General features: G+C 31.2%; 1 protein-coding gene across 2 annotated transcripts; it reads right to left on the minus strand.

The window, feature by feature from the left end:
• Positions 1-16,116: 16,116 nt before the first annotated feature.
• On the minus strand, positions 16,117-22,201 carry LOC132744143 (uncharacterized). Of its 2 annotated transcripts, none has more exons than XM_060732762.1 (9): positions 22,110-22,201; positions 20,976-21,041; positions 20,136-20,363; positions 19,395-19,541; positions 18,536-18,784; positions 18,215-18,325; positions 17,302-17,562; positions 16,870-16,995; positions 16,117-16,359 (listed from the first exon to the last, which is right to left on the minus strand). In XM_060732762.1, exons 2-9 carry the CDS (start codon positions 21,039-21,041, stop codon positions 16,285-16,287), a joined length of 1,263 nt encoding a protein of 420 aa, XP_060588745.1. In that variant the 5' UTR covers positions 22,110-22,201; the 3' UTR covers positions 16,117-16,284. The 2 variants fall into 2 exon arrangements, with proteins under 2 accessions (XP_060588745.1, XP_060588746.1); XM_060732763.1 differs by having other exon boundaries at positions 16,118-16,359; positions 16,870-16,992.
• Positions 22,202-25,308: the final 3,107 nt, after the last annotated feature.

Raw genomic sequence — 25,308 nt, forward strand, 5'->3', positions numbered from 1 at the left:
AAGTAAATTACTCAGAAGCAAATTTAATATCGATTTATCTTGCAATCCTTACACCATTTTGATTGAAAAGCGTTGCATTGCTTTTCATGTTTTGACTATTTTGCAAAAAAAAATGGTAATACTAAGAAAGGGAATGATTTTTTTTTTTGAAAATTTGCACACAAGTACTTTGTCCAGATCATCTACATTAAATTGTACACAAATCTCGGAATATGTTTACAGTGCCCTCATGTCAAAAGACTTCATTGGAGGCCCTTTAATGTATAGAATAAAATCGTTTGTCTAAATGCTTCACCCTTAGTCTGCAAGATATTCCGTACAAAATTTATATCGCAAAATAATTATGAGGTCTCTTTTGCAAGATGCTGAAAGCACATATATTAAACGATCGTAAAAAACTATAAAATATACTTAAAAGACATTGTCTTTTAATAAAATATATCGTTTATTAATAACTTTATTTTTAAAGTTCCCTTGGTACAGATGTTTACGACAAACAAGTTATTTATGTGTATTTTAACAAGTTTATTTCGACCGACTTTAAAAAATAACCTATTATCAATAAACACTAAAAATTTTATTGTAATATTTTTTTTTTTGATTGTTTTTTGGTCCTTCGGGATCATTGATTCCAGCACTTTTAGGTGTTGAAAATTGAGAACCGCTTAAGCCGGTGCTAACGTGTGAGGGATGTTACACTTTATCATTTTCCCTCATGTACTCAATCAAACCGAGGCTGCAATGTTCATGTAATTTTAATTTTGCTGCTTTCAATGATCCCGATGAGATATTTATCACTTATGCTTATTATCGTTATCATACATTTTATTTTAAAATGCGAGTTTGTTATGAAATAAAGAGAAAATGTATTTATTGGACTTGTTCTGGAAACGATCAACTGTTTTTCTGTTCACGAACATTTGCAACTTGAGCAGTATGGACATTTTCTTCTTATCATGATTTGTTTCTTTAAAAGAAATTTATATGCATTTTGTTATGATATTTTATTAGAAATACAATGTGTGTTTGTTTTAAAACATATTTTTACTATTACATAAAATTATATATATGTGCAATAAAGTTTTTTACTAAATTACATAATGCTCAAAATAAAAAAAAATTAATTCTAGTGTTCTTTCTTTTAATATAAAAATATATGCACGCTGTATAAAATTGTATAAAAGGAACTATTTTAACCAAAGAGTGAAATACTTTCTAGAGATGATATACAACCAGCTATTTATTTAACAGATAATTTCTTTCTCTACAAGAACACAAATAAAATATCAGAAATTAGATCATTCAAACTGATGATAATTTGTTTCTATTTTCTCAATGTATTATCAACATAATATCCTGGTAAATATCGAAATAATCGCTGTTAAGGCAACCATATAACAATTGTGAAATATGGTAAGATGTATAATTTCTTTAATTGTATGCAACTAACAATTAAGCATTTATTATTCATTTATTTGATAAATGCATGCCCTATTAAATTCACACACTTTGTAATCATATATGACATAATTGTCCATATTAAATTTTGTTTACAGGAATAAGCCTTACTCTTGAATAGTATCATTACAAAGCAAGCTATTTATCATATTTAAGGTTTGAAATTATGATTGCTAAGTTTTGTATCTAAAGAAAGGAAGAGTTCTAAAATAAAACGATGTCATAACAACTGCTTAGTTAGTCAATTAGTGTTATTTCTAGATAATATCTGTTATTATACAATTACTTTAATAGTCATGCAGTTAAAATCCAGTGTTATTACGTGTTACTAACATTAAAAAACGTTTGAAAAAAGTTTAAACGTAAGAAAACGTGTATACAATATGTTTATATATAAGAATAATCAATATACTATTCCTGACAGTTTCAAGTCTATTGTTATAAAAAAAGTTGTATTGACAATGAAAAAACAAAACAATTAGCTTATTGAGAGGCCGTTCATAAACATGATTGAACTATTTTATGTAGATATATAATCCTTTTGCACGATTGTTCTAAAGTCGATGACAATTTTAATGTTTTTGACATAATTGAATAAAGTATATCGTACATGTAACTTGATAGAATAAAATACAATAAAATGGTCTTTTTCGCACTAAAACTGTTGTGAATTATTACAAAGATAACTACCACATTATACAAGTTGTCAAGTAAGCATTTACAGCATGTCACATGTAAAAAATACACGAAGGACACAAATTATCATTGTCACTTAAATAATTTAAAGTTTTGAGCTAAACTGTTTTGTATAAAATGGATAAATACTTTAAATAAAGTAAAGCGGTCAATTTGACAGCCTGTAAGATAGATAAATCATAGTTTGAATGTCATGAAAAATGAAGTCTAAGAATTTATTTTTCAAACATATTCATACATGTCTAAATTACACAAACCATCACTACTTGATCGGGTATTATTATATTAAGAACAGAAGTCAAAATTGACACTTTTAAAATTAGTGATTTAAAGTATATTGTTTAATACATGCATTAAGCTTGCATATTTAACAGCTCGAGCAATTACTATTATAAAATATATTAGATATTATCAGCAAATATTTTTATAATTTTTTATAATTTGAACTTAACCATTCAGCTTTTACTGCTACATAAAGCCATCAAGTACAAAGCCATCAAGTACATCAAGATCTCGTACTTTCGTACTTATGGTTTACTTTTAACTAGAAGTTCGTACATTTTATAACTTTTGAAAATAACATTATTTAAATAGCGATACAGTTTCCATTCGAAGTCTCAACAATTAATCACGTGTATGATTAAATGTCTAAAGCATATACAATAACTCCTTTAATGTGTCTTGAAGGCTTTCTTTACACTTTGAAAAGATCTCAACATCTCCAAGAACAGCGGAAACTGTGTACTTGCACCAAAAAGAAAAAAATGAATCTGGTATTTTAATAGCACTTATATAATCTCATGTTTCATTCTATAAAAACTAGAAGAAAGTTTAATTTCACATTTTAAGAACAATTTTTATTTCATCGCTTTTCCCCTTGTAACCGGATTTTACATGTAGGAGCAGACCATTGGGCCATAAAGACAATTTTTTTTTAATTTTTTTTTGTTATCCCCTTGAAACTAAGGTTTTAAATAAAACTCACTGTTTTTTCTTTCAGAGACAATCTAAAGGTTCATCTATGAACTTAACTGAACTGATTGACAAAAATATAGCTATTTTTACTTCTTATTCCTTTTAAACGATAACAAACAAACGATTAGTCTGTAAGTGGCAAGAATTTAGGATAAGATTATAACCTTTTTTAATTTTATATTATATTCATAATCATGCTTTTGAAATAAACATGTGAAATATGTTTGTACGTACATGTATCAAATTTTTCTTATAAAATGACACATTTTCTTACGAGAGGTGGTCGATGATTGTAATATTATATTATATAGATAATTATCATTATGTTTAACTTGCATTCATTCTTCATTTTGAAGCGCATTGGGAATTTATTTAATATATAGTTTGACATTATTCTAGAATTAGCCAACCAAGTGCACCAAGAATGATACTTTGGAAGTAAATAGTGTATCTCGTACTTTAAAGTATACTTTTGAAGATATAAATTATTTTATATCATGTTTTCTTGAAATGAGGAAAGTTAACTATAGTACTAGCTTACTTATAAATCCCGAGGGAAATTGACTTGAAATGAATTTCATGATTTACAAGTTTGGCGACATTCAGACTTTTAACAAAATGGATAAAAACAGAATCCCGAAAGGAAGCCCAATAGGCAAATTTAAAAAGTGGCAGGCACGGTTTGATTGAGCCTCTTCGTGAACGTTACTGGAAAGTGCAAGTTACCGTCCACGTCCCAAGCATCAGCTTAGGCAAAATTGGATACAACATTTAAACACGAAAAAGGTGAAATGTTGAATTTAGAAACATTCGACAAGTAAAAGAATGCACGTGTCCTAAACGAGAAAACAATAGGCGAAACTAAATAAATTTAAACTTTGAAAGGGGATCTAAGGTTATGAAGCCTGCATATTAAATACAACATGTCAAAAGACAAATTTAAAAGCAGGCAACACATACTCAGGGTTATTATACAGTATTCAAGTAAGAACACTGGAACCACCCAAGTTGAAAAAAAGCCAAAAAGAAGAGATTAAAAACACCACATAACATGTATACACAACAATAATGTCGCCGGTCTTAAATATAACATCTTTGATTAAATGTATGGGGAGACTTTTTACAGCCACCACGCGACACAAATAACGACATAAATGGTATGCGTCAAGCATATCATAATTCTTTGTCTAGACGGCGCAAGACAGGTATTTATTATGTTACACTTAACAATACACTCCATTCATTACAATAGTATACCTCATTCACTTTAAATAAAAAAGTACTAATAAAGAGCATATAAAAGCATTGATCTGCCACATTATATGATTCATTCATGTTATTCTTTAGGTTTAGGACATTAACATTATTTTTAGAAGACACGACAAAGTTAAACAAACTGATAATTGTCCTAAGGGAGTTGTTCAGAATTTATTTAATATGAGTACACTGCCATTAAAAATATTTGTGCATTAAACATCATCAATCGATTCAAAGAATAGAGATTGCAAAAGCTACTTTTATCTATAAATCTGAGGCTGATAATCATTATTTAAATATCAGATGAGTTCTAATCAAGTTACCTCTCTGGCGTGGGTTAGATCCCCGGGAAAATGCTTTGGTAGTTTAGCGCGGAGGAAGGTAGTCTAGTACTGGTGTTACTCTCCAGGAACGATGGTTAATAATATGACTGAAATACTGTTGGGAAAAGGCATAAAATGAAACAAACAAACAAACTTATATTAATAGTTCTGGTGAATTCATATCAGTCCAAACAATAGAAATGACTACTTTAATATCTTTGTATCTAATTACCATGGTAAACAAATCAATTCAATGTGGTTATAAATCTGGTCGACAATTCAACAATTTAAAATTTCTAAAATGTTTGCTTTGCATTTATTTGTATGTGATTGGCTAGAACGGGTTAATTGTTCTATGCATACGTACGTTGACGCTAGTTCTGAAACATTAGTGAGTGTATGATCTTTACGATATATTTAACTTTTACGTATCATAGGGATATAATAAGGAATACAATTTTCTTAAATAAATAATTTAATTTGTTTATACGTAGTGTTTGTAAAATCTGTCCATACAACATCTCTTTGAAAAAAATAATTGCAACACATTTTCTATAAAATACTATGTTTTCAATCAATACAGACACTCACACTACTCCTAGCTGACAATACATGTACTTACAAATAAAAAATATAATAGTTTTATTGATCATTCGTCTTGATTATGATACATAAAGAAAGTTAAAATGAAATTCAAAACGTATAAAGCATATTACATTGCATTGAAAGACTTGTATGAACAGTTTTTTTTCTTCTCCTGTCTTTTTTATTTATTTTTTTTCTAAGTTGTTTTAATCATATCAGTATTTTGTATCTTTATCTTGGCGCAGCTTCCAAATAATTATAATGCATTCAAACCTGAATAGATTTATGCGTTGTAAGTTTACATACTTAAGTACGACTGTATTAAGATTGATTGCAGCAAAAGGCGCAAGTTCATGTAGAACTTGCATTAAAACAGGTACATGTAAGTGGGTTTACATATTAGAATGTGGTTTAACCCCGTACATTCAATCAGAGATGTTATATTTTCGATCCTTAAAGATCGTTCAGCACGACATTATTGTCGTGCTTGTGGTAATTTAGTTCTTTCTATTCGGCTATTTTCTTGTTGGGTGGTTCCAGTATTCCTCACTTAAATACTGTTGAATCACCCTTAGGATATGTGGCCTGCTTTTTAACTTTGTCTTTTGACGTCTTATCTGTGATATGCAGGCTTCATAACCTTAGATCTCCTTTCAAAATTCCATTTTATTTAGTTCCGCCCATTGTTTTCTCGTTTAGGGCACACCCATATTTTTACTTTGCGACCATATGCCGCTTTTCATTGAATGGCACTTGCGTGTCACATTGACGGTTCCATGGAACACATATGCGGATGTTTCAAAATTCAAAATTGTACCAGTTCATTTTAGATGTTGAATTCTGCTTAAGCCAGTGCTAGGGGGCGTGGACGGTAGTTTGCACTTGACAGTACCGTCCATGAACAGGCTCAATCAAACCGAGCCTGCAACATTTTCAATTTTGCCGTGTTGGGCTTTCTTTAGGGATTCTTATTTTCTCTATTTTAACATGTTCGTGTACCCTTTTTTTACGTGTAACGAATTGGAGTGGATAATTCGGAGATTGACGAATAGCTCTTAGAACATTATGTTATATCAAGATTAATTTAAAGCTTTCCCCACTATAAAGAAAATTATATTCGCCACAAACCGTGGATTTATTAACAGAAATTATTCGTTATTCTATATGGCTATTAATATGATTTGTTATTTTCAAACTTTTACAAAAATCTTTACAAAGTGATTGCCATTACTTTGCAAAGTAAAATAACAATCCGCTAGATCTAAATTACTGCATCGAATGACTTTATGTTTTGTTTAAATACGTAATTATCTGTGTAGAAGCGATATAATGTTACTTTACCCAGTACGGTACAATTTTGTACAGTTATGTTATTAAGTAAATAAAGATAAATTATGAACACTTTAAGTAAAGACTGCATAACAGCCTAATAGAATAACAGGTCATAAATGTAGAGAATTGTTGCATCAATAATTCATTGATTTCAGCAATTACTACTTATATGTGAATAATAAAATTATAAGTGCTTTGAAAATAAGAATTTTCGCAAGTAGAAGGTACTTTTATGTTAAGAAATAAATTGTCCTGATTGATATTTAAGGGTATACAGTTATACATGTAAAATGATTTTTTTTATAAAGATATAAAAAGTAAAATAACACTGCTTCCATAATTTTATGGTTATTTCAAGAAACAGATGTAACATAAAATGTTAACGCACATGAATTTTGTACGTTAACAGAATAAAATATTCAGGAACAAAATAATTTGCTGCTATTATAAGTAATTTTTGGCAATTTGGAGCTAAAATGCAAAGACTCCAATAATTCAAACTTATTGAGTCGCCTCTTACGATCACGCAGGGTTAAACAGCGGCTGCAATTTTGATGCCTCAATCCGTAAGAGCAACCGCGCAGCCAAAATGGGCAATGTAGCAGGTAATAAAGCAAAATATATGAGAGAAAAAACAGCTTCTTTAATAACTCCGATGAATACATTACGAATACATACGTTTCTATAAAAATAGAATTATTTTAGGACAAAACTCTCATCACAGAAAATTTTCACAAAATATCATCGCCTTACAGGGTGTTTTCCTTTATTTTATGCGGGTTTGTTACGAAACAATGATAAATTAAATAAATATAAAATAAATATATGGATTGAATGAACCATACAATTTTGTCCGTTAATTCATATATTTATAGACACTTTTTTGTCTACGCAAATTGCCCATAATTAAGGTATAGATCTTGCCTATGTAACAATGAGATAATTCCGTGTCTTTAAAAGTTATGGTTCTTTCTTGATGTGTAAAGGTTACACATGTATGTATAAATTTCAATGCCTAAAAGGCACAAAGGTCCTATCGTTGTGCCTTTATTTAAGTTTTCGTTAACAGTTCTACGATACTTATTCGTATGAAAAAGATATAATTATTTATCCGGGTATTTATCTAGTGTAATTTTAAGTGTTGCTTTCTGGCAAATATATTATTATAATAGAACATTACATTCAGACATAACTTTTTAGGCTAACTTTTAAACGTTGACAAATTAATTTTGCAATTGGAAACAGAAAGGGATGAAATAATAGAAAACGCATATCAGTTGTCAAAGATATTGAAATCTTAACAAACAGAATTGCTTTTTATTCCCTTAAAAATGTAAATAACCGGTTTTACATACAAAACCTGCGAAATGCCTTTCTCTGACTGGTTAGTGCGGTTTTCTTTTTAATTTTTTTTTTGTACAAAAATGAAGTCGGTATTAGAGAATATTCACAATTTTCTAGCCTAAAGAGTTTATTCACCAATAAAGGACGCGAAGATATGTCATGTCCGGTTTGTTGTTTTTACTCGAAACGTCGATAAAACGTGTAAAGTCAATTTTGTCAATGTTTTAATGTCATGTCTGTTTATCAATACACATGTATTAATATTATTCCGCGTTCTCTTATGTATTTAAAAATGCATGGCCCGATTGTGTTTACAAAAACAAGCTGAAGAAATGACGAATTGAAACACATTTAATTAGCCTCATAAAAGCGATTTATTATATAACCTATATGATAAATCAAATACCCTTAAATATTTTGCAATATGAACTGAATTGCAGCGTTCAATATATATATTTTTAGTATATATTACATCATAAAAGTCATAAAATGTTATGTACAATATCTTGAATAATGGTAGTACAACAAGTAGTAAAAGCGTTTATTTAATACTGCGCAATTATTGTTTAAATGTCCTGTCAGGGTTTTGTCTAGAAATATGTTAAGCAAACGATATGAACAAATTTATAATATCATCTAAAATTACACTGTATTCGCATGTACAATCTCTTTTATTCCCTGTCGCATTAGCGGCTTCATTACAAAGGTTTCGTGCTGTGATATTTCCTTGCACATCTCTTTTTGAAATGTAAGTAATGCAAAGATTTTTTAAACATTCTGCATCTTCATTTACAATCCATTAAAACTGGGTGTATCTTGACGTTTGTTGCGCTTCAACTATTAGGAGAGACTGTTGAAATATAAATCACATAGAATAAGATAAAATGGAATTCTCATCGAACAGCACATATGACTATATTATTTAATAATGTTGACTTGCTTGATTTTATTCAGCCTGTTTAAGGAAGACCTTTGTAAAATTAATGCAACTTATTTTCCAAGTCCCCGTAAACCGGCTTTAGCACAAACATGGATTAGGAGTTTGGAAAACGTCCGTATAACAAAAATGCTACTTTCACTCACATTTACCTCTAGCAATTGAAAATTGATTGATAGAATGAGCAGGCTAACACCAATGGTCGTTTTAGCTTGAACGTTAGATAAAATTCTTTTTATCACATGAAAGTATATTGATTGCAGGGGCGAGCCGTTGTTCCCTTGGGGCAAGAAACTTTACATTCATTGCTTAGTACTGCTTGGTTCCAGGAACGTATTCGAAATTGTTTCAATAAGCTTATAGCTTCCAACACAATTGAATTAAAGCAAAAGTATATATTAAACTAAAATTTTGCATCATTTTGTATGTTTTGTATCAAACGATGACTTCGTCCGGTGTCCCACTAGGTTCTTGTCCAGTTTCTCCCTTGATGCCGTCACTGTGTAGCAGGGTATAAATTAAATAATAGCTTTGATACATTATGAAACGCAGATAGTATATACGGTATTTCAGATGTACATTAAGTTAGTTCCCTATTCCTTATTCCTCATTCTTTTTCTCGAATAAGGAATAAGGAATCAGTTCAGTATTTCAGGCTTATAGATAAACCTAGGACTTTGGAATGATTATTGCGTGTACATTTATCAAGTAAATAATACCATGATAACATAATACAAACATTTTTGGAAAGATTTTGTATGGATTTTATTCTGAATTATGTGATTATAGCACGCAAGCTTGTGCCTGTATTCTTATAATGTCTCGGAAGGTCTTGTTATGGCTGTACTTAATAAAAGTGTACGTTTGGGAAAAGCAAAATGTTTAAAAAGTAAGTTCTCCACATAGCAAACAAAACAAACGATCTATATTCGTCTACGAGAAACAGTCCTTAAAAGCGAAAATTTTACTATTTATTACCGAAAAATGTCAAATTAGCATGTAAGATCGCAATAATGTAAATGTTACTTTGACGTTTGATTAGGAGTCTGAACTTACAGCAGACAATTTTATTATCTGATGCGTTAGTAGAAGTAGGCAAACAATATCAACAACAGTGCGTGCATTCCATTAATGAACAACAAAGTGGAACAATCAAATTAGTTGAGTTGAGGACTGACGAAGGGACATTATAACATTCGGGGTTTAGGTGGCCCTTTCACTGTTCTTGTTAGTCGACATAAAAAACATATTTGCCGAATATGCTCTTACTGAATGAAAAAGTTTCATAGAAGAATTTCATAACCTCATACCACCTTTTAAATTATATTTTGTTTATAAGGCTCATTGTTTTGTTTTTTTTTGTGTTTTTTTTTGTTGTTTTTTTTTCGTTGAGAAAATACACACACAATTTTCCATAAAATGTCCGCTTTTAATCAACCTTAAGATATGTGCCTGCTTTTTGAATTTGTCTTTTGACATCTGCCTGTGATGTGCGGGCTTCACAAACTCTAATCCCCGGTCAGAATTCATTTTCATTCCGCTTAATAAGAGATAAGTACAAATCATTCTTTTAATCTAGGAACGTTTGTATGGTTTTTATAACCAAACATTAAGAAATTTAATCAGTTGACATCTAACATAACATTTCCCTGATTGTATCTTCTTAGATGCCTTTATTAAACAAAATATTTGACAGAAATATAAAATTTAAAATACCCGAAACAAAAACTTTTTACTTCTGTAGAAAGGGAAAACATTGATTTTATAATGTAAAACAATTTGTCGTTAAAGTAGAAAACTCTAAACAAAGAAGAACTAATTATGGCTTCTTTACAAAACCTTTATTCACTTTAACTATACTTATTACAAATGACAAAGATGGTTTAGGTAATTGACCAATGAGTATCTTTTTGGGTACTTTTAAAATACACCAAAATTGAAAAGCTTTTGAGAAACGAAAATAATATAATTTCTGAGGCACAAATGAGCTGCGCCATGACAAAATCAACATAATGGGTTTGCGATCAGCATGGATCCAGACCAGCCTGCGCCTCCACGAAGTCTGATCAGGATCCATGCTGTTCGCTATCAGTTTCTCTACTTGTTATATGGTTTGTAAGCGAACAGCATGGACCCTGATCAGACTGCGCGGATGCGCAGGCTGATCTGGATCCATGCTGGTCGCAAATGCATTATTTTGGTTTTGTCATGGCGCGGCTCAAATGGTCTATAACAAGCTTGGCCATTTCCTTTTTTTAGATTTGATACATAATGATTGAGCTCTCCATCACAAGATGAAGTTGTTTGACAGCGATGCCATTTTTACATAGTAGCTTAAAGTACACTTTCATTATAGGATCAAATGCATTGATACTTCACATAATGTACAGTTCTTTAAGTCATTGTGGGCTTGACCAACTACATGTATAGACTACACATGTATATTCGAAAGGAACATAATTCAAATAAAATTATTAAAATGATAAATATACCAATTATTTAAATATTCAGTGTCAATTGTTGTTTATGGGCGTCGCCATACTATTACTTGTAAATGTATAATTCCAATCGCATATTTTCGTAATTAATAATCGTCGTGTTCCGGTTGAAAAAACGGAAACGATGTAGGAAATACCGGATGAAACATGTTATATAAAAAATAAGTATTGCTGTTTACCCAGCCATTAAATTAGAACTCTGCCAATATATTAAATTTTTAGAAATATTTTATTAAAATGTCCAAACGATACAATTTTACCGTGTTTATCAATGGAAAATTTGCCCATTATAGACCAATCCAATTTTTTAGATAAACAGTCTGATAAAATATCTTCATTCAAATCAGTATTATATCATTACTTTATGAAAGATATTGTACACAAATAACATTTACATATGAAAGAAATAGCAATTTCTTATATAAAGACGCTTTAAATACTGTATCTATGCACTTACTTTCTTTGTCTTGAGTTTTATACTTTTGCACACACAAAAAAACAGTATTGCTCTGAACAGAAATGCTCAGTGTATTTTAAAATGTTAAGAAATCCTATTGTTAGTAGCTAATATTGTGGCATTATTAAGTATAAATGTATCATTCATGTGGGTATACGATATATATATATATATATTTGGCAATGTAGTTTCTAACTCTCGCTCACAGGATAGAATAATCCGTAAATATTACTAAAATTAGCGGTGCTGGAAAACATTATCTCACATGGGTTTACCGTGCAACACTTCATGCGCGATATTCACTCCTAAAAAAAGAAATGATACAAAGGGCCAAATGTATCAAAATGTGTGACCTTGTTTATTTAATTGTCGACAGAATCAAAATAATTTGACGCTCTAACGAGTCCTACTCTACGTAGTACTAAAAAAGCACAACTGAAAGTTTCGCGAAAATCTTCGTAAAGTCAAATATTATGACTTTTTGCAAAGGAAATATCCAAATTGTGTAATGATAACAATGGTTCAGGATAACGAATGTCACCTTAATGTATTTTAATTGAATATTTGGCCAAAATAACAGAATAAAAATTCGTTGCAAAACGGTGAAACGCTTTTGGTCAACCATTGAGGTATGGACTGAATTCTTTATAAACATTTAAATTAGGAGATTGCCTACCTTAAACATTGACGTAATTTATCATTATAACATTGCATCTTGATGACAATTCTAATTTCAATTTATTTTCATTGAATATCTCGACACATTAACTGGATCAGTAGAATTATTTGCGCATGGTAAAATGCTTTTTGTCAACCAGAGAAAGTCAAGTGCCTAAGCCCCGCCCGCCTTTCAAACTAGGATGTATTGCGCATAAGAAGTTGTTTCACTGGTATTGATATTAAATAGTTTCTTGTGTGTTCAGGTGAGTGAATAGAATAATCAAACATTTGATTAGATAGAGGATAGGGAAATCCAAACCCTCGGGCAATCGGTTCCATAAGGAACTTGCCAAAGCTCGTTACCTATAGAACTGATCACCCTGGTGTCGGGATTCTCCTATCATCTATTCAACAAAATGATAGATTATATTAATCACATATAAAATTTCGAGTTTTAACTTGAAGCATTATTTTAAACATGCAAATTTCAACGTAACTGACACAAGACATACTTTATATTGTTTTATAAACTTTAAAACATACAGATTTTATAAAATGAGAAGAAGAAACTCTCGTTAAATCTTAAAATGCGTTATGAATGTTCATGACTTGTTGCCATTATGTTAAGTATGCAACCATTTTGCTTGCTTGACATAAGGGTGCAGCCACTTCAAATACTGCCCGTTGATATTGGACACGAGTCCAATAGCATTTTATTTTACGACCAGGATTAACGCTATATTCTTGCATATATATATGACAAATACTTAGTCTTCTGTTGAAGGCGGAGCTTGAAAACCCCGTGCTTACATAACAAGTCGTGTGTGTTTCAGCGCGTCTTTTATTTAGTGATTAATACTTGATTATGCTATAATGGCCCGAAGATTGAGGGCCGCAGGCCCGAAGGTCATTATACATTCGAGTACCTTTGTCCGAAATACGACGCTAATATTGGTTGTCGCCCTTTCTAAGAAACGGACAGTTGTCAATGTAAACAAATATTTGTTTCAAACAGTTTGACCCTCCGATTAACTTAGAAAACATGACAACACAAAGTAAATATAAGAAAATGTTGTTTTTTATTGATCTATACAGTATCTTATTTTTTACATTTTTGTACGAATTTCATTAAGATCTAGTGAGGTTTTGTGCCTCCAAAAACGCTTTCTTGGTCTAAATGCCACCGATCCGATGTTTTTATTACCGTCAATCTGAAATCATTGTATTGTCTTGAGTTTATAAATCTCTTTGCTGATTATCCCCCGCCGAAAAGGCGGCGGGGGATATAGAAATAGTCTCCGTCCGTCCGACCTTCCGCACTCACAGGAGAGTAATTATGTGGCTAGAGGGACAATAGGTAACTGTTCTTTCTCTTTGATGTCATTCATTCCATTATGCTTTTATGTGGCTATTCTCTTTTGTGTGGCTAAAAAGAAAAATAGAGAGAACAAAAGAGTAGCCACATAATTACTGTCCTGTTAGAACGTCCGTCCTTCCGTCCGTCCGTCCGTCCTTCCGTCCGACATTTTTGTCCGGAGCATATCTCTAAAAGTATTTGAGTTATCAACTTGAAACTTCATAGGTGGATATACCTCATTGAGGAGGAGTGCAGTGCACAAGAATGATAACTCTACCTTGCATGATTTTTGAGTTATTGCCCTTTGTTAATTTTCAAAATTGATTTTTGTCCAGACCATAACTCCAAAAGCTTATGAGATATCAACATGAAACTTCATAAGTGCATAGACTCACTCAGGAGGTGTGCAGTGCACAAGAATGATAACTCTACCTTTCATAATTATTGAGTTATTGCCCTTTGTTATTTTTCATACTTAATTTTTCACCTGAGTGGAGCATAACTCAAAAAGTGTTTGAGATAACAACATGAAATGTCATAGGTGGATAGATCTTATTGACGTTTTGACGAGGAATGTTGTGCGCAAGAATGATAACTCTTCCCTATACATTTTTTGAGTTATTGCCCTTTGTTCTTTTTCATGCTATTTTGTCCAGAGCTTATCTCAAAAAGTATTTGAGGTATCAACTTGAAACTTCAAAGGTGGATGGATCTCATTGAGGAGGAGTGCAGTGCTTAAGAATGATAACTCTACCTTGCATAATTGTTTAGTTATTGCCCTTTTTTTATTTTTCAAAATTAATTTTTGTCCAGAGCATAACTCAAAAGGCCTTTGAGATATCATTATGAAACTTCATAGGTGCATAGATCTAACTCAGGAGGTGTGCAGTGCACAATAATGATAACTCTACCTTTTATACTTTTTGAGTTATTGCCCTTTGTTATTTTTCATACTTAATTTTTCAATTCAATTTCTTTTCTCAAAAAGTATTTGAGGTATCAACTTGAAACTTCATAGGTGGATAGATTTTACTGAGGAGGGATGCAGCACACAAGAATGATAATCTACCCTGCATTATTTTTCAGTTATTGCCCTTTGTTATTTTCGGCCATCAGTATTCACATAGGTTTCAAATCTGTAATCACTATAGCCATCAGTTTTCATAACCAAAAGACCTCTTAAAATGGAATTATTCTGCTCTACTACATATACATTCTTCCAATGAGCAAACACATTCGGCGGGGGATGGCCATGTTGACATGGCTCTTGTTGTGATTAATTATGCCATTTAAACATTAAAATATTTTGTTTGCAAGTGACTACAGTTCATTTAACGTCAGCAGCCATCTTGAAAGTCACAGATAGTTGATAATGTCATGCACGTGCGCTCATTCACTCACTCGCCCATTATGGAAAAATTATGCCGAGTAGCAAGGCGGCCGAAATTGCATAATAGCCTAGATCTTGCCACTATGGCCGTGAAATACCCTAGATTTTGTTACTATATATAGTAACATAGGTATTAAAAATGAATAAACGCTGGAATGTTATTATTATGCCGTTATAAATGGAGATGTTAATGCTTACACAACGTCTTTTATGAATGAAATGATTTTTATGATGATGCCATTTTCTCGTTATGATTGAAGTTGTGAATCCACATGCTACTATACTGTAAGCATAAAATCCCGAATGAAAACGTTTGTTTTTTCTTTCCAAAATATGATTACGTCTGCAGAGCTTCGGTACCAACGTTAATAGGAATGCCGATATTTCTGAGTGATAATTGCAAGCCATTTGAACGTTAACCGTACATTGTTTTACTATTATAACAATAATGAAAACAAAATGTCTAATTGTATTCTAAAAGGATAATTAAAAGTATAATTGAGAAAAAATATGTTGAACCACATTGAGCGTATACGTAATTTTACAGACGTCATTATTTTTTTACGTCATATATAGTTTTCTTTTTGCACGTTGTGCATATATTGTGTAATAATATTTATAATTGAGGAATACTAGTAGTGTGAATATGTACATAAAACATTTTGATAAGACACAAACCCGATTAATTTCAATTGTATAATCAAATGAACCAATAAATAAAGTTTTGTTTTTAATTTCTTGATTATCTACCTTATTCAACTTTACTGTTTCCTATTTTTCAAAACTAATTAGATAATTTAACTAAACAATCTTACATATATACCCGACTGCCATTGTTACATGTTTTAAATGTTCAAATAACATTAACATTTTGTATATGAGTTATATTTTATTTCAGTTTCTTTAAGCACATGATATTAATCAGATTGTCAACATCTATAAGTTATGTTGATTTTTTTCTTTCATGTTATTTGTGATTATCTGTACTCTATGAACTTTTTTTCTTGTCTTGCAATTAGTATGCAGCCTTGCAGACATATACCATTCGCTTATATCTGGCAATCAGTTCTACAGGATAGTCTACGGGTGTCTGAAAAGTAAATAAAAACGATAATGCACTGTGTACTAAAAATAGAACCGGAATCCCAAAAGAAAGCCCAATACGAAAAAAATGAACATGTTGCAGGCTCTGTTTCATTGAGTCATGGACAGAATTGAAAAGTGTAAGCTACTCCTCACGCATTTTTCTCCAAAAAATCACAATAGTATTTATTGTTGAATTTCACGGGGGAAAAAAGAACGCTGTGTCATGTCAACATTTATGTGTTTTTACAGTAAGCATATTTTATATTTTAATGATTCAATGAATGCAGTACCCAGATGTCTCTCTCTGAAGACAGCATGTCGAGCTATAGACTCATTTGCGTCACTTGTACTATTCAATTGCAGAAAGCCAACTTCCCTGGAGTTGATGAATTTCTAAGTCTCCTTTTTGCTATTGAGTTGAACCAAATATTATGACTTGTTATTCTTTTAAATTTGAAGTTTAATTAAGGGTGTATGATTTGCCGTCTGTATAACACGAATCTCGTTAACTTACCCCTGTTGCCATTTGCATCATCATCCACTGACAGTATTCAATTAGCTTCTCAACAGCTTCTCCCAATTCCTCTTCCTTCTTCTTTCCTCCTTTACCTCCCTTTTTACCTCCTTTCTTGTTTCCCTGTTGTTACAAGTAATATGTATGAAAAATGACAGTAGAATAAAAGGAAAGAGTCATTTATGGAAATACTTTCTTACAAGTTTTTTTGCATTTGGCGAATTGTAGCAAAAAAGATAGTCATCAAGTTCAAATTAATTTCATTTCTGTCCTAGATTGTAAACCTTTATAATAATACTAAAACATCATTGATGACGTCGAATATCATAAAACGTGATATTTAGAATTTGCAGATTAACTATGTGTTCTACAGAAATTTTACATTAGTTCTTTGTGAGCAACCATCATATTTATAAGCTTAAGTTTAGTTACCTTTTTAGATCTTGACTCAACGGCATTTTCCTGAACCTCCACTTCCTCTTCCGCCTCTTCCTTTAATATAGCTTCACATACTGGATCTAGCATTTTGAATGCCTTTTTATACTTCTTATTATTGTTCACCTCAATTTCTCCACTGTCAAGGCCGTTGCACAAATCAGACAAGCCATTTTCTGGTCCAGCAAGTACATTGTCACAAATGGTTTCAAGACTAGCAAAGATAGTTTTCCACTCTGCAGAGGTATCATTTGGAAACTGAAAGAAGTTAAATGGTTTATAAGACTAGTGATATAATGCAAGAAATGTAAAAACGCTTGTTTAGGTTCAAACCATTATTTTATTGTATTTGTATCAAGGCATTCCAAACAAAATATCGTATATTTGTTATAAGGAGTGAGACTATTTTCACAGTTATCTTAAACCCCTTTTATCGCATGTTTTGTTTCTCTTGAAAAGTTGTTAAGAACAGAGTCCTGTACATACACATATGATGCTAAATGACCAGATATATTCAATAAATTGCATAGTTGTAAAACAATTTCAAAATGTTGAAAGATCACAAGAACCCGATCACGTTTAGAATACTACTTAAGATATACTGGTATGCATTTAGCATCTAATGATAATTGTTTTACGTAAATTTAAAGAAACATGCTCGCTAAAAAGACAAAACAAATCACTAAAGAACGTCCAGCACGACATACATGTATTTGAAAATATTGCAGACTCGATTTTATTGAGCTTGTTCACAGACTGTACTGTGAAATGCATACTACCGTCTACGCCCCACAGAATTAGCCTTAGCTGTATTGAACAAGAAATGTTAACAGTTAAATTTATAGCACACGTTAGTGGAAATCCATGAAAAGCCACGTTTAGTCCCACAAGTAAATAACAAAATACTTACTCCTACTGTGTCCAATTTAACACAGGACTGTGTTAACATAACAAGGGCATAATTTACTTCCATCTCGTCCTTCTTGCCTCCTTTACCACCTTTTTTCTTTCTGGAATGTGTCTAGCCGACAGAAAACATCATTATTAAGTCTTCAAGACAAATGTTCTTTTTTTAAATACACTGTAATGCATTATAATTTATCTTTAAAACCGCAAAAGAAGCAAATAACATTGGTTCAAAACAATTAAGAACCAATTATAAAGATAAATTAAAACTAAAGTAATTTAAAAAACGTTTTATCATAGTATCGTATCATCAAGATAAACTCACTTTTTCTGAATCGCTCTCTACAACTTCCTCTGTTTCAGCCAAGATGTCTTCACATATAGGTTCGAGCTGATCAAACCATGGTTGGTAATCCGAGTCTGTATTTTCAACTTTTTCTTCATCAAGTGCTGTGCAAAGTTTAATAAACCCATTTTCAGCTCCTCCTTCTATAATCTCATAGGCTTCTTGACAAATGGGATACGTATCATTTATGTAAATATCTATTAGTTCACTTGGAGTGTCATCTGGAAACTAGAAAGATATTAAGAACAGATTGAATGTCTGTTATTATTCACCGCATTAAAATCAAATTAATCATACTTCTTTGGCTTTATCAGCTCCATCATTACCGCAACCACCACCATCATTTTCTCAACAACATCATGTCTCGTAATTGTCATCGTAACTGTCGTTATATTTATCAGCTTCAGCAAAAGCATGATCGCCACAATTGCCATCAATATTATCGGCGTTGTTGTGACAACAATCTTTGTTTTTGTCACAATAATCTTGAAGTTCGTTATTGTCATTACCATCATAATTGGATGGATGGATGGATGGATGGATGGGTGGATGGATGGATGGATGGATGGATGGATGTGTTTGCACCTTTGGTAGATGTGTTTTTTCTTTGATTTTCACGTGGCATTTTCCACATAAACAAGTAAAATACCACATGTACCAACTGGTTTATCATAAATAATTTGGTATTTGTGGTATACATTTCTCAAAGATTTTGGCCGGAATGAAGCTCCTACACCATTCGATGTTTGCCTGTCCAGACGGATAGACAAATGGATGGATATTCCAAGCCTTTTTTTTGTCAGGCTCGTTGCAAGATGCAAGAGATAATGTTACTTACTGATTCCATGTAACTTTGAACTCCAATAGACATGCAAATGTACATCATCATTTTTATGGCTTTATTTTCTTTGTCTTTTTTGCCTCCTTTTCCTTTACCTTTTCCACCTTTTTTACCACCTTTTTTGCCGCCTTTCTTTTCATTTTTCTGTTAAGTATTCAAAAATATCTCAGTAAGTTTATCTTATACTTTACGATATTATTAGATAAAATGTCTCGAATTTTAATAATTTTCTCTGTAATTTAATGTGTATTTACTGGAATTTCCAATTTGAACATATAATCTATCTCGTTTAAGTTATTGACCATCTTGTCCAAACTAGCATATTGTTTACATCGCACAACGGTTTATCATTTACATTTTAAAATGCATGATAGAATTCTACATTTTTCAAATATGACGATGCACTTTAAATGTGAGTTAAATTGGACCTTGTTTAACAAATATAAGGTTTTAAATGTTTTTCCATAAAGACTTAAATGAAAAGTGGCAGTTTATTAAAATGAGATGCAAAATGCAAGAGAAGTACACATTTACAGTTTGATATTTATGAAATGATATTGATAAAGAAGATCTAAATGTCTTGGTTATGTTAAATTAAACAACAAGCGATGGATATAAGTTATATATCTACTAATATTTTTATAAAAGAAATAATATTGTATTTAGTTTAATATTTATAGAATTATATGTGATTAATTTATCATGAATCGAATTGCGCAAAGGGAAACCTAACTTTACTGCAAGTGATTCGATGCCCTCTGCTTCCTCTTCTTCAACATCATACTTTAATATTTCGGTACATGTTGTGTTAAATTGTGTAAATACATCATCAAGTTTTGCCTGAGTGTTTTCTATTTCGCCATCTCTAATGCCTTCACACAGTTCAATGTATTGCTCTAGGAGGGTCATGTCATCATCTTCTTCTTTTTCATCTTCACTATCATCTTTTTCTCCCTTTTCCTTTTTCTATTAAGGAAACAGATATAAATGTGTTATGTTTGTAAACATGTTCTTAAGAAGACCCTAATTTATAGATATCAAAAAGGGTTTGTTGATAGCTTCGCATATATATACGGTTAACCTTTGAAGAAAATGGTCTAATTGCATAATATGAGTTCGAAAGTAGCATTTAAATATGTTGAATAGGTATAAGTTAAATCTGGTTACTGATTTTGTTTAAATCCACCATAACATAATTTTGGAGACTTTTTTAAATATGAAAAAAACAACAATAGTAAGCGACGCCTACCGGATGTAACTTTCAAAGAACTAGGCAGTCATACAGTACCACCGGCAAAGAACTATGTCGAACAACAAACAGAAACAGAAGGGCAAAAGCACTGGGAGACGAGGTTGTTATCAAACTACTTACAGTAACTGGTAATAACTTTAATCTAAATGAGACAAATTATAGGACATTGAATGAAACAGTGTATATAATGAAAGGACTGAATACACCTGATCGCGAAATATTTATTATGATAAATAATACGATGACAAACAATTTATTAAATGTTATTATACTTAAATTTTTAAGCATTTAACAAATTTAATGTCGAAACATAGGCATGTACTCACTGCTGGTTTGGCTGAAACCAATATCACTACGCTAAGAACAATCAACACAATTAGTTTAATATTCATCTGGAAAAGGAAAATAAAGAAATGATAAAAATAAAGTGTTACTTAAAATAATCACAAATAAAAAGTATGACGTTGTGCTGGTTAAGTAATTTTTGGTAAAGGTAATATATCATTATTACAAAACATAATGTTTCAATTTTCATTTCTTCATATATGATGACTTTGTAATGTAACTATCCCCACTGGCAGCTCAAGTGTGGCGGTAAATAAGTTTACCCTTTGGACCAGTGCAGACCAAGATTTTCCGGAACATGGTCTTCACTGTTTACAAATTAATCAGTACATATTTTTGAAAACTTGCCTAAAATAATGATTGCTTTTGTCTAGAATTAAGGATAGCCATTTAAAAAGTTTTGAGCGTGGTTATTGTAAACCTTATAAACATGAAACCGGTTTATCAAAATACTAATTTAAAACCAGAAAATCTAAATATGAAACCAGTTTATCAAAATACAAATTTGAAACCAGATAATCTAAATATGAAACCGGTTTATCAAATATTAAACCATTTCAATACTCTCAGACTTGAAAATTGCAATGAAATATAAATAAATATATTAATTTTTTGCATATATTTGTTTTTTGTTATCTTGAAATAAACACTTGTAGAACGAAATATGTCTGGGTGAAACTAGGCATGTTAAGAAGGAAAATTTATATATATTACGTTCAATGAGGATATCCTTTAATTAATCAAAAGTTAAGTCTTTAATATTACTTATTATTATTATTATTATTATTATTATTATTATTATTATTATTATTATTATTATTATTATCATAAAGTCCATAGATATTCAATGTTCTTTAAAAAATTAAATTTAATTTGATTATTTTAATGTATTAAAACAATTATGAAAACAAGTATGAAAACAATTGTCATATTATAACTTAAAATTGTTATCATTGTAACGGATGTTTATGACTACTCTTTAACATTCTATTGGCATATTTATTAAATGTAAAAGAGTATGAAGTATATTGATATGAAATTGATTGAAAAAGAAAGAAATATTTTTAAAAGAAAATATTTAAATAGAATAAATGACAAATATAGTAATATCTTACCTTTATTACTTTTCAGTTCTCTATCTTTCGCTTGTAACTAACTAACTAACTAACTAACTGCCTTTGACATATAGCAGTTTTTTTCTTTGTTCTTCAAATTCCAATTTAATTAATATGTAACCTATTGACGACATTTCATAATTACATATACCCTTACGGCAAATTGGTAATACATTACATTTACGCATATTTGTTTGTAAATTTCTTTCCGCATAAACAATATAATGTATAATAAAATAATTAAATTATACATGTATTTTTTGAGCAAGACAGGTGAGTGCAATACGTACATTAATAAAAATGTGTTTACAACAATAGAATTTACTTAGATTTGGTAAAAGATACACGCGTAGGAATGATAACATGCCATTTACTTAAGTGGAAATATTAAATGTTGCAATGGTGGTCCTTTTTGAAACGATGATCTATACAACAGCTCTAAGAGAAAGTTATTTAATGCACATAGAATATTTCAAAGAGAATAAATGAAAACAATGATCTCCATGACATTTAACGAATAACCAGCCCCAACATGAACGCGATATCTGACATTATAGTACTTGCTTGTGTCACGAAAATTTTGTGAATTTCGTTACAAAATGTAACATTTCACCTCAGATATAAGTCAGACTATTTAATCGTAAGTATGGGGAATAATTAAAAGTACTATACTAAACGAATTTATCCGATTTTCTGAACAAAAGAAAAAACTAACGATTGAAGAAGAACTAAACAAGCAAATTCGTTGAATTTACATCCCCGCCGAGTAAGGTTATTACTAGCTTAACAACTGAAGACATAATGCTTTACTTTTATATTTATCATGGCATAATCAGTAAAAACAAGGCAGCGATATGCACATCTCCTCTTGTAATTAATGGTTCGCATAAAATTTATTGAATTCCAGCCAGTAGTTGCAGAGACATAGCACGGAAACGATTATGCTCTATATGCATACTGCATAACTAATGAAGGGCCATAACTCTGTCTTGGAGGGGTTGACCGAAAAAGGGTGATGGTATGCACATCTTCTATTGGTATTGATTGTTTTTACAAAGTTTTCTTGAAATCCATCCAGTAGCTGCAGAGAAATGGCACAGAACAATTATTGCTCTACGTGCATACTGCATAACTAATCAAGGCCAAATACTATGTTGAAGTGTCTGACCGGACCAAGGTGACCCAATGCGCATCTCCCATTGGTATTGATGGTTCCCATATAGCGCGGAAACGATTATTTCTCTATATGCATTTAGCATAAAAAGTCAAGTGCCATAACTCTGTGTCGAAAAGTCTTACCCAAACAAAGCGACGCTATGCGCATCTCCTCTTCGTAGCGATTGTTCCAAGAAAGTTTCGTTGAATACTAGACAGTAGTTGCAGAGAAATAGCGCGGAAACAACATTCGGACTATATTAATACTGCATTACTTATCAAGGGCCATAACTCTGTGTTAAAAGGTCTGAACCAAACAAGGCGACAATATGCGCATTGACGGTTACCATAAAGTTTCATTGAATTTCAGCCATTAGTTGCAGAGAAATAGCAAGGAAACGAAATGCGGACGGACGAATGTACCGGACAGACAACACAAAAACATTGTCCCCCGTCCGACAACTTACAACAATGAAAAACAATTTCTTTATACCAGAACTACATCGTCACATCGCTAGGTTTATTAAACAAAAAGATTTAAAGATGAACAAATATATTAAATTTTATTATGCTGTTGGCAAAATATTTCATAATTAAGTATATATAAGTAAAACAAATGTATAGCGTAAACTGAACCTTTCAGACTAGATCTGTCCGCACCAATATAGTTCATGTACAGGCCATATGGCGACTTCTAGCTTAACTGGCGAAGGTAGAACTCAAATGCCAACGTATAAGCATTATGGGCACCTTATTTGAACTACCAAATAAACAATTTTATAGCCTTAACGAAATCTAAAACCTCCAGAGCATAGCATAATCAATCTTTTTTAAACAGAAGGGATGTAAGACAGAGCAAATTAGAACCAAAAGTTCAAACCTGCCGATTATATATATTGTGCTCGTTCAAAAGAAATTAGCTACTAACATTCACCAAGAAAATAAATGAGAAGCAGAACTCCCACCAAACTGGAAAATATATTTTGTCAAATCATTAACATAACGATTGATACCAAACTTGTCGTTTACTATTATTAGGAATACCCCCAAAATACTGATATAGTAGGTACAAGGAAGCTGGAATACCTTTAGATAATACACTTAGCAATCCAGAATACCCAAATACAAAATATCAAGACAACATATTGTTAGTTTTTTAAAAGAACACCCTCTTTGTTAACTCAATTGCTGCAGAAACAAGGACATAATAAATGATAATAAGTAGTCAATTGCAGTATAAAAATATGGACTAAATGCAATTCTTTAATATAATTAATCAATTAACTGTAAGTTGGTAATGGAATAGCCATTACAACAACAAAAATACACACAATTCAAATCTAATTTCCACTAGTTGCTGATCTGACATCAATAATTAAAATGTTCATATTAACTTTCTCATTTGAATAGTACAATTTGAAAAAGTGGACCAAAATAGTACAACATAATTACCACTTCACACCTATTGTGCAACAGTTGGTTAAGTTTTATGATGTTCCAATATTCAATCATTTAACCATCAAGGTCATTTTAAGGTCAAGGTCATGTCTTAACTATTCCACATGTCTGCTTGGTGGAAAAATGGCGTTGAATCTGATTTTTGTGTTATAAAAATCATTAAAATCACAAAATGTAAACAAGTAGTAATTTGACTTTCATACAAAATACTAAATCACTATACCTGAATACATAGTTTATTGCAAAATGGTAACAGAAGCAATAAACTATTCAGGTAAATGGCCAATGAGTATTTTTTTTGAAAACTATCACAGGACATCAAAAATAAAAGGCTTTTGGGAACCAACAGTAAAAACATTACTGGGGCATAATGGGCCTTTAGATTGTGTTGTTGTCTTTTCTCAGTAGCGTCTATTAAGTATTACATAAATTTGTCTTGTTTGTCGACCAATATGTTTCCCCTATAGTAATTTATATATTTAACATTTTGTAAAACATAACTATCAACTTATTGTCTGGAAAAGAAGAAGGTTACATAGTTAATTACATGTAATATGTAGGAGCAGTAGTCCAGTGTTAGGACGCG

This window comes from Ruditapes philippinarum, unplaced genomic scaffold (genome assembly GCF_026571515.1).
Source record: "Ruditapes philippinarum isolate M1 unplaced genomic scaffold, ASM2657151v2 ctg12639_1_1_1_1, whole genome shotgun sequence".
Taxonomy (NCBI): Eukaryota; Metazoa; Mollusca; class Bivalvia; order Venerida; family Veneridae; genus Ruditapes; species Ruditapes philippinarum.

Bases quoted from the DNA above. Each gene is read 5' to 3' on its own strand.
- LOC132744143 (XM_060732762.1), bottom strand. From the start codon at position 21,041: ATGAATATTAAACTAATTGTGTTGATTGTTCTTAGCGTAGTGATATTG. The intron at 18,785-19,394 runs GTAAGTAACATT...ATATCTTTCTAG, and splicing joins TTCAAAGTTACATGGAATCA to TTTCCAGATGACACTCCAAG. The intron at 16,360-16,869 runs GTAAGTTAACGA...TTTACTTTTCAG, and splicing joins TGATGCAAATGGCAACAGGG to ACACCCGTAGACTATCCTGT.